This window comes from Hemicordylus capensis, chromosome 3 (assembly GCF_027244095.1).
Source record: "Hemicordylus capensis ecotype Gifberg chromosome 3, rHemCap1.1.pri, whole genome shotgun sequence".
Lineage (NCBI taxonomy): Eukaryota > Metazoa > Chordata > Lepidosauria > Squamata > Cordylidae > Hemicordylus > Hemicordylus capensis.
This window is the reverse complement of record NC_069659.1, coordinates 233,172,071-233,185,087: the sequence shown is the minus strand read 5'-3', so window position 1 is coordinate 233,185,087 and position 13,017 is coordinate 233,172,071. Positions and strand designations below refer to the sequence as shown.

The 13,017-nt window shown below is 42.5% G+C and overlaps 1 protein-coding gene across 11 annotated transcripts in view; it reads left to right on the top strand.

The window, feature by feature from the left end:
- The window catches only part of CDH23 (cadherin related 23), an 846,530-nt gene that overhangs the window by 421,119 nt on the left and 412,394 nt on the right, over nucleotides 1-13,017 (top strand). For all 11 annotated transcript variants that reach the window (XR_008320257.1, XM_053312564.1, XM_053312546.1 and 8 more), the window contains one exon: nucleotides 3,926-4,084. Coding sequence is in view for 10 of the 11 variants with exons in the window: in XM_053312564.1 (XP_053168539.1) it covers nucleotides 3,926-4,084 (159 nt within the window). In the remaining variant the exon portion in view is untranslated. The remainder of the gene's footprint in view (nucleotides 1-3,925; nucleotides 4,085-13,017) is intronic.

Here is a 13,017-nt window from a genome sequence, read left to right as displayed (position 1 = left end):
ACAGGACATCTCTAAGCAGTATATAAAGTTAAAACATAACAAATGTAAAATGATATAAAATGTTAAAATTCACAAAACAAGTAAAAACTATCTCAGTATATAAAAACATAATAAAAATTCAGAATTTCAGCTCAAAGTAAGTCTTGAGGGTCTTCCTAAAAACAAGCAGAGAAGGAGTTGCTCTTATTTCAACAGGGGACATATTATAGAGTCCTGGGGCAGCCACACAGAAGATCCAGTCCCAAGTCACCACCAAACGAGGTGGCGGCAACGGTAGTAGAATAGTAGCTAGCCAGCTTACACTGCACTGGTATGCCCATTACATTTCACTAGCTCAAACACCTGCTCAAAATTAAAGATGTTTAGGAAATTGCTTATCCATAAATACAATTTTTTGTGTGCTCCCATCCTTCTGGGCCACTTTAGGAAAATATCTCTCTTGCCTTCCTTCTCTCTCATGGGGAATAAGTGTTCAACCCACTTCTTTCCTCTGTCCCTTTATAAAAGCTCCTTCCCCAACATCTGTTTTAGCAGCTATCTTGTTCCTTTCCTCTCCAGGTGTACCACTTTCTATGAATTTAAAATAAATTTTGGCTATCTTCATAAATGTTATGGTCCCTATGCCACAGGCTATGCAGTGGTGCAATTAGGCCATGTGAAAGCTGTGCCAGAACAGGTAGATGTTTAATAAAGCACAGCTGTATGAAGCTTATGCATACATCCCCACCACCACCACCACCACTTTGGCAGATTGTACCCCAGAATTGTTGCCACCAAATAGCACTTTCCAAATCCCTGTGTTCATGTTCACCACACAAAGCCACATGTCTTTGTTCATCATGGCTTGCAAGAGCACTCCCATAAAAACTCAAAAATCTGTGTCTGTTCAACTGGAGGCAGGTTGTCAATAGCCTTTGCAGATTATTGCTTGACTGTAGTGGGCTTTTTCTAGCCACTGTTGACAGGTACAGGTATGGATGATGAATTAAAAATAATTAAAAATAAATTAAACTGACTGACCTGTGGTAAAAAAGGAGCTGATATTTTGGGTTACAATAGAAATGTGTTCCAACTTTAAAATGTGTTCAAGCCCTGAAATGGAAGACTCTGAAGTCTTTGGTTGCTTACAAGCTCTAGTCATCCAAAGGAATGTGGTGTATCAATTTGTGAATGAGAGGAAGGAAGCAGTCTGTCTTTGGTCTTAAGTTTCTCCTCTGGTGCTTCTACCTCCTCTTCTGTTCCACCTCCTGCCGTATATCAGAAGGCATTGGGACTACAGAGATATGATAGGCTTCTGTGGCTGAAAATATTTCCTGAACTGGGATCAGTACTGGAGACGGAAAGGCTAACAAAAGGCCTTCTTTTCTAGGGATTCACATTTTCTTTATATAAGTGCTTCTGCAAGTTGACTTTCACAATGCAGACATATCCAGACCTAATCAGGAATTGGACATTGGTATGCCAATTTGGCTGTGCACTTTTCAGCACATTTGACTTGGGTTTAACACCGTTTTAATGATTTTTTATTTATTTTTTTTTTGGGTAGTGGGAGTGACTTGCAAGAGTACTCCCAAGGGGGAAACAATCATACTAAGGGGAGTAATCGTGACCCTGAGGAACTCTGGTGCCCTGGAGGATGGCAAACAAGAAAATAGCTTAGCAGGGCCAATAGCATGGTGGAAAGGAATCTCTGTGGAATGCTGTCTTTTGGATCTTCAAACCTTCCATGAAAACAATAAAATAATTGGCCAGTTTTAAGGGGAATTGACTTAGCTATATCTTGTCAGTCAATCACGAACAAGCTTTTAGGTCTCTTATATGACTAAAAAGGTATGATAATTTTAAGAAGAGGAACAGTGGAACCAGGAAACTCTGTGGCCCATATGTTTGACAAACATGCATTAGCATATCTCTCATGGGGAAAGTTTACAAAACCTGCTACAGTGTCCATGTTTTACAGTCTTCATATAATTTCCATGTTATTGGCTAACAGGAAAGTGGATTGCCATAGCTAAGTAAAGTTGCACCGTCGAGTCGGTGTTGACTCCTGGCAACCACATTGCCATGTGGTTTTCTTTGGTAGAATACAGGAGGGGTTTACCATTACCGTCTCCCACACAGTATGAGATGATGCCTTTCAGCATCTTCCTATATCGCTGCTGCCTGATATCGTGGGGATTTGAACTGGCAACTTCTTGCTCGCTAGGCAAGTTATTTCCCCACTGTGCAGGGTCAAAATTTTAGTATAGCAAGCTTGTTAGGAGTCAAGAATGAAAGCAACTGATGCATGCAGAGGAGATTTACAGCATTTGCTACTTCTGACCGCTTTCACAGTATTAAAATTTAGCTAAAGAAGGAAGAAGACAATGAAAAGAGGTCTGCTGTGAGCCTTGTATTCCAAAATGTAGGGCTACAGCTGCAGAAACTTAAATAGAACACCCCCTCCTTTTTATGTTTTGGAGCTATAAAAGTTTTATGTTCTATAAAACTTTGGTTTAAATGCACCTATCAGGCAGTGGAGCTCTTTCCAGCTGCCTGCTTGAGCTTCATCCCAGTGTCTGGGTGAGCTGTAAATTTGTGGGAAGCCAAAGCAGCTCTGTAAACATCATGCCAACAGCCTCTGTTGCTATTAGTCTTGACAGTGGGGCCTTTTCACACTAGCGAGGAAGCATAAATAAAAGCCTGCCTTCCTAGAGCAGTAAAAGGCATTAAATAGAAATGTAAATCCTTGAATTAAATTCTGCCCAGTTTTAGCAGGTTAGAGGACAAGATAGTAGCAAATCCCTATGCTGCAGTCCCTCAGGCAGTGATGCTTATAAGTATCATAGCATTGCTGTTTGTACCCACAGTTTATACTCCTGGTGATTATCTTTAAGCAATAAGAGTAGAATACTACAAATACCATGAACCCCTCCCTTACTACAGGAAACAGCTCTCATAATTTCCAGTTAAGCAAGGCCTGCAAAGCTTCTCTCTAGGGATATGCGAACAGGTGCGATTCTGAACTGGTTCAAAGTTGAACCAGTTTGGTTTGATGGCTTGATGTCAAGCCAACCATCCCCCTCCCCAGTTTGGCTCAACATCAGGCCAACCTCCCCCCTCCCCGCCGGCCTTTTGGGGCAAGCATGACTTGTCCCCTTAGTTAAGCAGGGTCCACCGTGGTTGCATATGAATGGGAGACTACATGTGTGAGCACTGTAAGATTTTTGCCTTAGGGGCTGGAGCTGCTCTGGGAAGAGCATCTGCCTGCTTGCATGCAGCAAGTTCATAGTTCCCTCCCTGGCAGCATCTCCAAGATAGGGCTGAGAGAGATTTCTGCCTGCAACCTTGGAGAAGCCACTGCCAGTCTGTGTAGACAATACTGAGCTAGATGGACCAATATGGCATCTTCCTATGTTCCTAATCACAAAGATTAGAAATGTACTTTCAAACAAAATATAAAGAGTAATTCATGGAATTCTGTTCCATGCCCAAGGGTCCTTCTAAGGACTAGAAAACTGCAAGTGTGTCAGAAATGTTACACATGCATCAGAATGACAGTTACATTTTCTTCTGCTTTCTGCTGATAGGATTTCCAGATGCTGCATTAGTAAGTATTAGTGTGCGCTTACATTGCAAGGCTGAGATTTAACCTCCTTGTTGCTCAGAATAGGGGAGGAGAGCGCATCAGTCTCCAGATGTTAAAACCTGGCGTTTATAACCTAGAAAAAGGTACAATGTCATAGAAAAGCAGGCAGCTTTGATTCGAGAAAACCTTCATCACCATATATGATCAGTGATACCTGGTGCATATCATGTCCAGCCAAAAGCTTGCTGCGGTTGTAACAGGCCATCAAAGGAAATCATGAAGCATTTCAAATCTTTATTTTTTTAAAATACACACACACAGCTTCATACTCAGCACTTTCCTCTTGTCTCCACTCAGCTATTTGCAAATGAGAGCATGCCAGACCACGTTGGCTTTGCACGGGTGAAGATTAACCTGATCAATGAGAATGACAACCGTCCAATTTTCAGCCAAGTCCTGTACAACATCAGCCTCTTTGAGAATGTCACCGTGGGAACGACCATCTTGAGGGTTCTGGTAAGCCTCAGATGAAGAAGTCTTCATCTACTTAAATAACATTTCACTATGTCTTCCCCTTGGAAATGTCTATATTCACTCTCCAGTGTACATAACAGAATGATGGGGCAGTCTGGAAGTATGTTCAAAAAAATATAGCATTTAATCTAAAACCAATGAACTAACACTGGCGAGTTCGGACATGAAGAGAACATATATCTGGCTGGTGTTCTGCGGTCTGGACTTACAAACCTTTTAAGTAAAGTAAAACTGTTAGCCAACTATATGACAGGTTAAATCAGTGGCTCTCTTACCCCTGGACTTCGGGGTCGAAGTCCAGGGCCTCCACACCACCTGGGCCCCCCTGAATCTTCTTTAAACTGTCCTGGGTGTTGCGGTCGCTGCTGATCTGTACTGTGCCAGGGGGCCAAGTGCAATTATGACCTGTGTCAGGTGCTTTAGAGACAGAGAGGAGATTGGGAAAAGAAAAATGGGGGTTGGGAATAAGTTGCGTGTTGACATGTTTCTGCTACTGCATGTCTGCTTAAATATAATCCACATGTTAAAAATACCATGTTAGTTAGTGTGTGTGTGTGGTGGGGGGATTATGCTTAATTTGCAGTGGGAGGGGGCCTCCAGCGGCGGGGGCCCCCCAAAGGCCTTTAGGTCCAGGCTCCAAAATTACCTAAGTTCAGCTCTGGGCTAAACACAGTGGCTGAGTTCTGTGCAAGTAACTTGAACAGTTCAGCACTGCCCATGCTGCTGTGCATGTCTCAAACACCATCTGCAATGTGGAACAGCCCTTTTCTTCTGTGACTTCAGCCCTTTTCAGACGTTATGAGAGCAAGCCACACTCACATTTACTACTGCAAAAGCAGTTGTTAGCCCTGCTCCACTCCCCTCCCAGCTGGCCTATTCATGCTTACAACCCCATTTGTCTGAAGGGGAAGCACCATAAGCATGATTGCAGCTTACAACACTTCCCCCTTCAGACAAACGATGATGTAATAGGTCAGCTGGAGAGGGTGATTGACAGCGCAGGATGGGATTTCCTCCCTGCTGTTGCTGTTGTACACATGAGCACACTTGTACTCATAATGTCTGAAGAGACAGTTGCCCTATCACAGTCAAGGCTCTAACCAAACTATGCCAGGAAATCTGGAAAATGACACAGTGGCCAACAGATTGGAAGAGGTCAGTCTACATACCCATACCAAAGAAAGGAGACTTAACAGATTGCGCAAACCATCACACAATATCTTTAATTTCACGTGCTAGCAAAATAATGCTCAGGATCATCCAATGCAGATTAGAGCCCTACGTGGAAAGGGAAATGCTGGATGTTCAAGCTGGTTTCAGAAAAGGCCAAGGAACAAGATGCTGATGCATGCTGGATAATTGAGAAAGCCAAAGGATTTTTTTTTTTAAGTCAATATGTGTTTTATTGACTACAGAAAAGCCTTAGATTGCATTGACCATGTCAAGTTGTGGAATATCCTTAGGAAAATGGGTGTCTCAGAACATCTCATTGTTCTCATGATAAACCTATACACAGGACAGGAAGCCACAGTCCAGACGGAACATGGTGAAACAGACTGGTTCTATATCAGCAAAGGAGAAAGACAAGGCTATATGCTTTCTCCTTATTTATTCAATTTATATGCTGGACATATACTGAGAGAAGCTGGATTGGAAGAAGATGAGTGTGGTTTTAAAGTTGGAGGAAGAAGAATAAATAACCTGCACTACGCTGATGACACCACTCTGATAGCTGAGAATGTGGATGATCTGCAAGCTCTAGTAATGAAAGTCAAGGAGTACAGTGAAAAAATCTAGACAATGGTTTTTCCTGTGACACTCTATGGATGCAAAAGCTGGACTTTGAAGAAGCAAGATAGAAAAAGTATTGTTGCTTTTGAGGATACCATGGACAGCCAGGAAAACAAACAAATGCATTATAGAACAAACCAATCCAGAATTTTCACTTGAGGCACAAATGACCAGGCTCAAACTGTCATACTCTGGACACATTATGTGAAAACCCAGCTCCCTTGAGAAGTCCATAATGCTGGGAAAAGTTGAAGGAAAGGAAAGAAGAGGATGGCCAGCAGCAAGGTGGATAGACTTGATTACGACAGCATTGAATGCACCACTGAGAGACCATAAAGGCCAAATTGAAGACAGATCATCCTGGAGAGAATCTATAAATGTGATCACTAAGAGTCAATACCGACTTGACAGCACTTAATCAATCAATTAACAGTTGCACAAAGTTACATCCATTCTACTGCACTACTGTGATTGTGCATTTTACATCACACTAGCGGTGTTTTAGATGTGCACTTCAGTGCAAGCAATACTGAACCATCTGCATTACCCTGCACAGAATGTTAGCCATTGTTTTCAGAACATAGAATCCCTGGTGGAGCATGAGGACAGGAAAAAGAATCACCCACTTTGGACATGATCTGGAGGGAAAGAGGAGGTGTAGATCACTTGTGCTTATGCTTCCTCTCTTACTACTGTACTTCAGTCTGAAGTTTTTGGTTGTTAGTCCAGTATGAGTTAGTAGCCAAATGCTAGTTGTCAAAGTAATGGCAGAAACATTATGGGAAGAGAGCTGGTCTTATGGGAGCAATCATGAATTGTCCCTTTTGCTAAGCAGGGTCCACCTGACTTTGCATTTGAATGGGAGACTACACATGAGCAATGTAAGATACTCCTCTTAGGGAATGGGAAGAGCACCTGCATGCTTGCATACAGAAGGTTTCAAGTTCCCTCCCTGGCATCTCCAAGATAAGGCTGAGACAGATTCCTGTCACAAGCCTTGGAGAAGCTGCTCCCAGTCTGTGAACACAATATTGAGCTAAGAACATAGTAAGTTGCCTTACACTGAGTCAGACCATTAGTCCATCTAGCTCAGTATTGTCTACACAGACTGGCTGTGGCTTCTCCAAGGTTGCAGGCAGGAATCTCTCTCAGCCCTATCTTGGAAAAGTCAGGGAGGGAACCTTCTGCTCTTCCCAGAGTGGCCCCATCCCCTGAGGGGAATATCTTAGAGTGCTCACACATGTAGTCTCTCATTCAAATGCAAACCAGGGCAGGCCCTGCTTAGCAAAGGGGGCAATTCATGCTTGCTACCACAACATGGGCCAATGGCCTGACTCAATATAAGGTAGCTTCCTATGTTCCTAACAATGTACTGGTTGTAATCCAGCAAACCATGGTTATTGGAATGTGATTGCAGCCGGAAAGAGATCCAAGCTCACTCCTTCTCTCGCCTTGGTGCAGAGCTGTGATGCAGGTCAACTTATGACTACTGTTGTATCTCATTTGCTTGGTTCAGATGATTATGAATATGATAGGAAGTGGTGCTGAGTTCATACACGACCTCTTCCCCCTTTTCTCCTCCCCTCATGTGCCTAGCTGCAAGGGAGAAATCCTGGTTAGTTAAACCACACATTTATATGATGTCCAAATTTCAAAGGGGTAGTTTAACTGCATTTACAAACCATGATATGGAACTAAGATCAGATCTGATCTTGATTACATATCCTGGATCGTAAACCCAGAGGTGCACCTAGGTAATTTTGGAACCTGGACCTAAAGGCCTTTGGAGGTCCCCCCCCCCCGCTCCACTGCAAATTAAATCATGCTCCACTGGGCAACCACACCACCCAGGACAGACTAAAGAGGATTTGGGTGGCCCCAGGGGCCGTGGAGGCCCTGGACTTTGGCCCTGAAGTCCAGGGGTAAGAGCGCCTCTGGGTAAACCACAGCTCCCCAAATCATACAAAGCATGTGAAGCTGTGGTTTAAGTAACCATGATTTCTCCATTGTAGCTGCGTGCATGAGGGAAGGAAGAAGGGGGAGGAGAGAGCACAGCATAAAGTCTCAGCACTCCTTCCTGCCACATTCACAGTTAACTGAACCAAGTGACCAAGGTAGTTGACAATAGGTGTTGAAAATAAGCTAGAGCTTGTGTCACGCTAATAACGGCTGAGCACTATATGAGGGTGCCATGTTAAAAGCAGTGGTGAATGGCACGACAAGGAAGAGGAATCAATCACAGATACTGGGAGGAACGAAAAAGCAGGCATATGAAACAGTGGCTGCACACAGATAAGGTTGGAGGTAGGCAAATGCTGATTTTGTGCTGGACGTCCTCTGACCTTTGAACCCTTTATGATCTCATGTAGTCAATCAGCCACAAGCTACCTTGCCTGATCAGGAATCATTCAGCTGTGGCTATGATTGCTGCGTTTAAAAAATATTATTACACAAGATGCTCCTTTACGTGGGGTTACTAGAGTGTCTTCCTGTTTCTTCTGCATTCTGGAATCAGTTTGAGGCCCAATGGACCTAACATGAATGACTGACCCTGATACAAAAAGAGAGAGAGAAAGCAAAGAGAGTCAGCCAAGGTCACTGTGTCAACAGGATGGAGATAAATTTACCTACTTCATTTGGATAAAATTAGAGGAGAATGATAATACAGTATATGTATAGCTTCCAAATGAAAAAATGAAATAGTACTCTAGAGGTTTTTTTAACCAGTTAAGTCCCACGTTTAACTTGTTGTAATAGAATTCCAGAGTTCTTAACAAAACCTAATATTAAAAGAAGTAGTTATAAAATACAAATGTCCCTTTTTGCCACTGTGGTTAAACATGCATGAATTATTCCTTCTTCTTCTTTCGGCTCACTGGGCTGATTCACACTTTATGCAGCTGACGCACACCTGTCTTCTGATAAACACCATAATGTTTGGAGTGGGGGAAAGTGTCTGTAAATATATTGGGACATGCATTAGGTGCATACCATGGAGCTGTGATTGACTGCAGCTAACTAGTACACACACACTGTTTATAGTCATTACAGGTATTCAGTGGCAGATACAGTCAGCAAATGGGAAACATGTCTGCAGTGTAACATATGAATGAGTCATCCATTGGGGGTTTCCCCCAGTAAGATGTTCAAACCTATCAGTCCGCATGGTCCTGGGCTGGTATATTCCCCTACCTCCCATCAACCTACATATGCAAACAGTGGCAGAATAGCAATACAGAACTCAGACAAAATGTTTAAAAGTGTTTGTGCGTGTAAGTGTGTTTATTCTACAAACAGATGGTGTGAAACTACACAGAGCCCCTGAGCTGTTCCCATCTGACAGTTATTAATATTTCAAACAGATGTTTAGCTAGTCAGGCTGTCAGACACTAAACAATGAGATTGTTACAGCATCTTTCCCCCCGTACACTTCCAGCTATGCCAGCATTTTGGAGCAAATGCAAAATGCCAGGAGTTGAATCTTCTATGATAAATCAGAATGTATGCAATTAGCACTGAAATCCAGATTACCCTCCCAGCTGATCCCAAACTTTTAACAGGCTTCAGAAAGTGCTTGTTCTTTTTCTTTGGGAGTTTGAGATGCAACACTCTGCACATGTCAAAAGTGTTGTTCATTTAAGTTATTGTTCCTGTAAGTGTCACCCACTCTGAACAAAATTCAGTGGTGGTGAGAGGAGCTCAGTAATCTGCAAATTGTGTTGCACAGTGATGAAATACTTTGTTCTTCCAACATGCGTTTGTTAAATTGCATGATTAATAAAACTTTTTTAAAAACCAGAACTGAATTTACATTTCTTAGAATATGTATCCCTTCCCGCCAAAAAAAAACCCCATAAATGATTTCCTGGCAATTTGACTAACATACCTGTAAATGGCTTGAGCCCTACATAACTTCAATATGTTCTGTTACCGCCATTAAGACTAGTCTGAGGGAGAATGTCTTAAGAAATACTGTTTGTGGACTATGCTTCAATGAAAGATGATGACATATATAAACCATCTCCCCACAGTGTTTCAGTGATATGATAGGTGTGAATTGCTGGAGCAGTGCTGGAGCTAACTGAAGGCATATCTGTTTATCTTTAATAGGTTCATAGCTGACAGAGAGGGTGGCTTTTAAAAAAATGTGTTTCTTGGGAGTCATGCATGGTTCATGCCTTGCTTCAGTTGTTACTTTGGGCAGCTGCTTCAGAGAACACATGTGATAAAGTGTGTCTTCCTGTGAGAGAAATCAATACTAGCCCTTCACATGTCACAAGTGCCCTTTGTGGCTGCCTCATTACTTCTCCGTGTGTGTGTGTGTGTTGTTACTTTATCTCTGGGACATAAATGGGTGGAGACTTAACACAAAGACTGGTAATAATTTCTGGGTAACATCCAGAGTGATGTGTGCGCATAAGTTTGTGCACGTATGGCAGTGTTAGAAAACGAAGCATGCGTAAGTGTTAGACAGTTAATGGGTCTAGAAAGATGTAAGCCTGATTCAGAAATAAGCACACAGAATATGAAAGACCACGAATACTCTTTTTTCCTAGCCGTATCTTCCTGATTTTATGAAGTTCTGTGTAGGGATGTGCATGAATCAATGTTTTCAATTCAATTTGTACCTGAATCGAATCACCCCCAATTTGTTTTGGGTCTGAATCTGGCTAGCTAGCACAGGGGCAATTTGTTTTGTCCAGAGATATCTCAAAACAGGTAGATTCAGGTACAAATCATTTTGTACCCAAACCGATTCTCACAGACAGCAGGTGGTGATTCTCTCAGCAGCAGGAAGGGAGTGAAAAAAATTCTCTTCTCTTTTCCTCAATCAGGAAAACAGGAATAAAAAGCAGAGAATCCATTCCAAGCAGCAGGCAGGCAAGGCAAAGCAAAGCTCATCTGGGTCTCTCTCTCTCTCTCTCTCTCTCTCTCTCTCTCTCTCTCTCTCTCTCTCTCTCTCTCTCTCTCTCTCTTCTCCCATGAGGCAGAAATGCAGAATGGTGGCTGGCTGCCTTCTTAAGTACATTTGAAAATCCCTCCTTCAAACTTCCCCCACCCTTGTCCCTTCTTTTACCCTTCCCCTAGCCAATGCGGGGTCAGTCATCCCTGGCAACACAATATTTGAATGGAAATGAGCCAATCTGCAACCAGGGGGGAATTACCAGCCAACAGTTGCACACTGTAAGTCACCAATCTGAAGCTTGGGAGGGCAGGATTTTCAAACAAAATTTCCTGACAAAATGGAGACAGCAAAAGGGATTGCCACAAAATGGAGGTCTGAATCTACAAAATTTTCAGGTCCAAAATCTGGGCGATTTGTTTTGGACCTGAATCTGGCCAGCTAACACAGGGGCAATTTGTTTTGTCCAGAGATATCTCAAAACAGGTAGATTCAGGTACAAATCATTTAGTACCCGAATCAATGCACACATCCCTAGTTCTGTGTGCTTTGTGCAATTTCAAGGCCCTTGTGAATGAATTGAGTAATTCTTCTTCTCTTTGCCATAGTGCCTGCATTGTGCCTGGTGAGTCCTACCCCTTGCTTTGCCTTATGAAAGGGTGGTCTCTGGGATCCTGGAGTATGTGTGGCAGCCATTCCTGGTGACAGCAGAGTGGCAGCTGGCACTGCAGGGTCTTCTAGCTTCTCCTAGCCAGAGACATGGGCTGTTTTAAAACTGGGAGTGTGAGAAGGGAATAATCTGGATCCTGTGCTCAAGATAGTGACTTCCCCATCTGCTGTGCAAAGGAACCATTTGAAAAGTGCTTCTAATCTTGCGGGAAATCAAAGTTTTCACTTCAGTCTCTTTTCAGACTTCACTCTGATACACAAGAACTAAAGTTGCTGCCATTTAGATGCTTGGATATTGGAGTTACATCTGAAAGCCTATGTGGATCTTGGATATCTGGTTCCAGACACATCTTTGCCATAAGCCAATAATGTCCTGTCAAATAATGTCCTGTCTCAGCCTCTCTTCCCTATCTGTAAATTGGGAAGAATAGCAATCAGCTTTACAAATAGGCGGGAACAGAACCCGTGTGAATAAAGAGGGCCTCCTGTAAAGCAATTTGCTAATTTAAAATGCTTATTAGTAACCTACATAGTGCAGTGCATAGAGTGTGGGAACTGGAAGATTGTAGTTCAGAGACTATTTCAACCTTGGGTGAGCTCCCCCACCATGATTTGTCATCTCCCAAAGCAAATGGGAGTTTAGCCATTAATTTAAATGGAACAAAGATTGCAGCTTCATACTGCATATGAATGGTAAGTAAAAACAGAAATTCAGAGTCTCCTGAGATCCTGGAAAATATACCAAGCTATGCACATTTTTGTTTGCTTACTTGCTTGTTGAATTTGTATCCCCTCTTTCTTCTGAGCAGTAGAGACCTTAAAGCAGCATTTTATGTTCGCAACAATCCTATCAGGTAGGTTAAGCTGAAGGATGATGACTGGCCAGGCCACCAAGTGTGCACTATAGCTAAATAGGGATTTGAACTTCAATTTCCAATATCCAAAGTCCATCACCATCCACAGCTGCCTTTCCCCCTCTACCATTTAGGTCTGGATTTATGAAAATGTACCTGAAAAGGGAAAGAGACTTCATTGTTGCTGACAAATGACTGCTCATTTCTGTAGCATTTCATCCTCTAATGTCTCTGATGGCAGAGAAGCTGCTGCGTTTTTAACTTATAAATCAGCTGTAAAGCAATGGAGATTGTAAGCAGCAGAGATTCAATGCCTCCTTTTCTTTTCTACTCACAGCTTGTCCCATCTTCTTTCTTCTTTCTAAGTTCAAACATACGTGTCCACATGATTTGGCTTGTGGAAAGTTTTACAACCCTCTGCACTCTTCTTTGCTGTCTTTTAAAATATGTTTTACCACTATATTTTAATTTTCTCTATTTCACATTCTTCCTCTCACCCCTTCTCTCCCACCTGGAGGATGGGAGATACTGTGCATTTTCTTTTACATATCCCTCATAAATTCCTTTGTGCTCATCTTTATCTTATTTGATTCAGGAAGCATTTTGCTTGCAGGTGAACAGCTGGACAGCACTGTCTTTATGGCAGCAGCTTCTGTATTCTGTTTTGGAATGCAGAGAATGCCTCTAGGCAGCCCTCA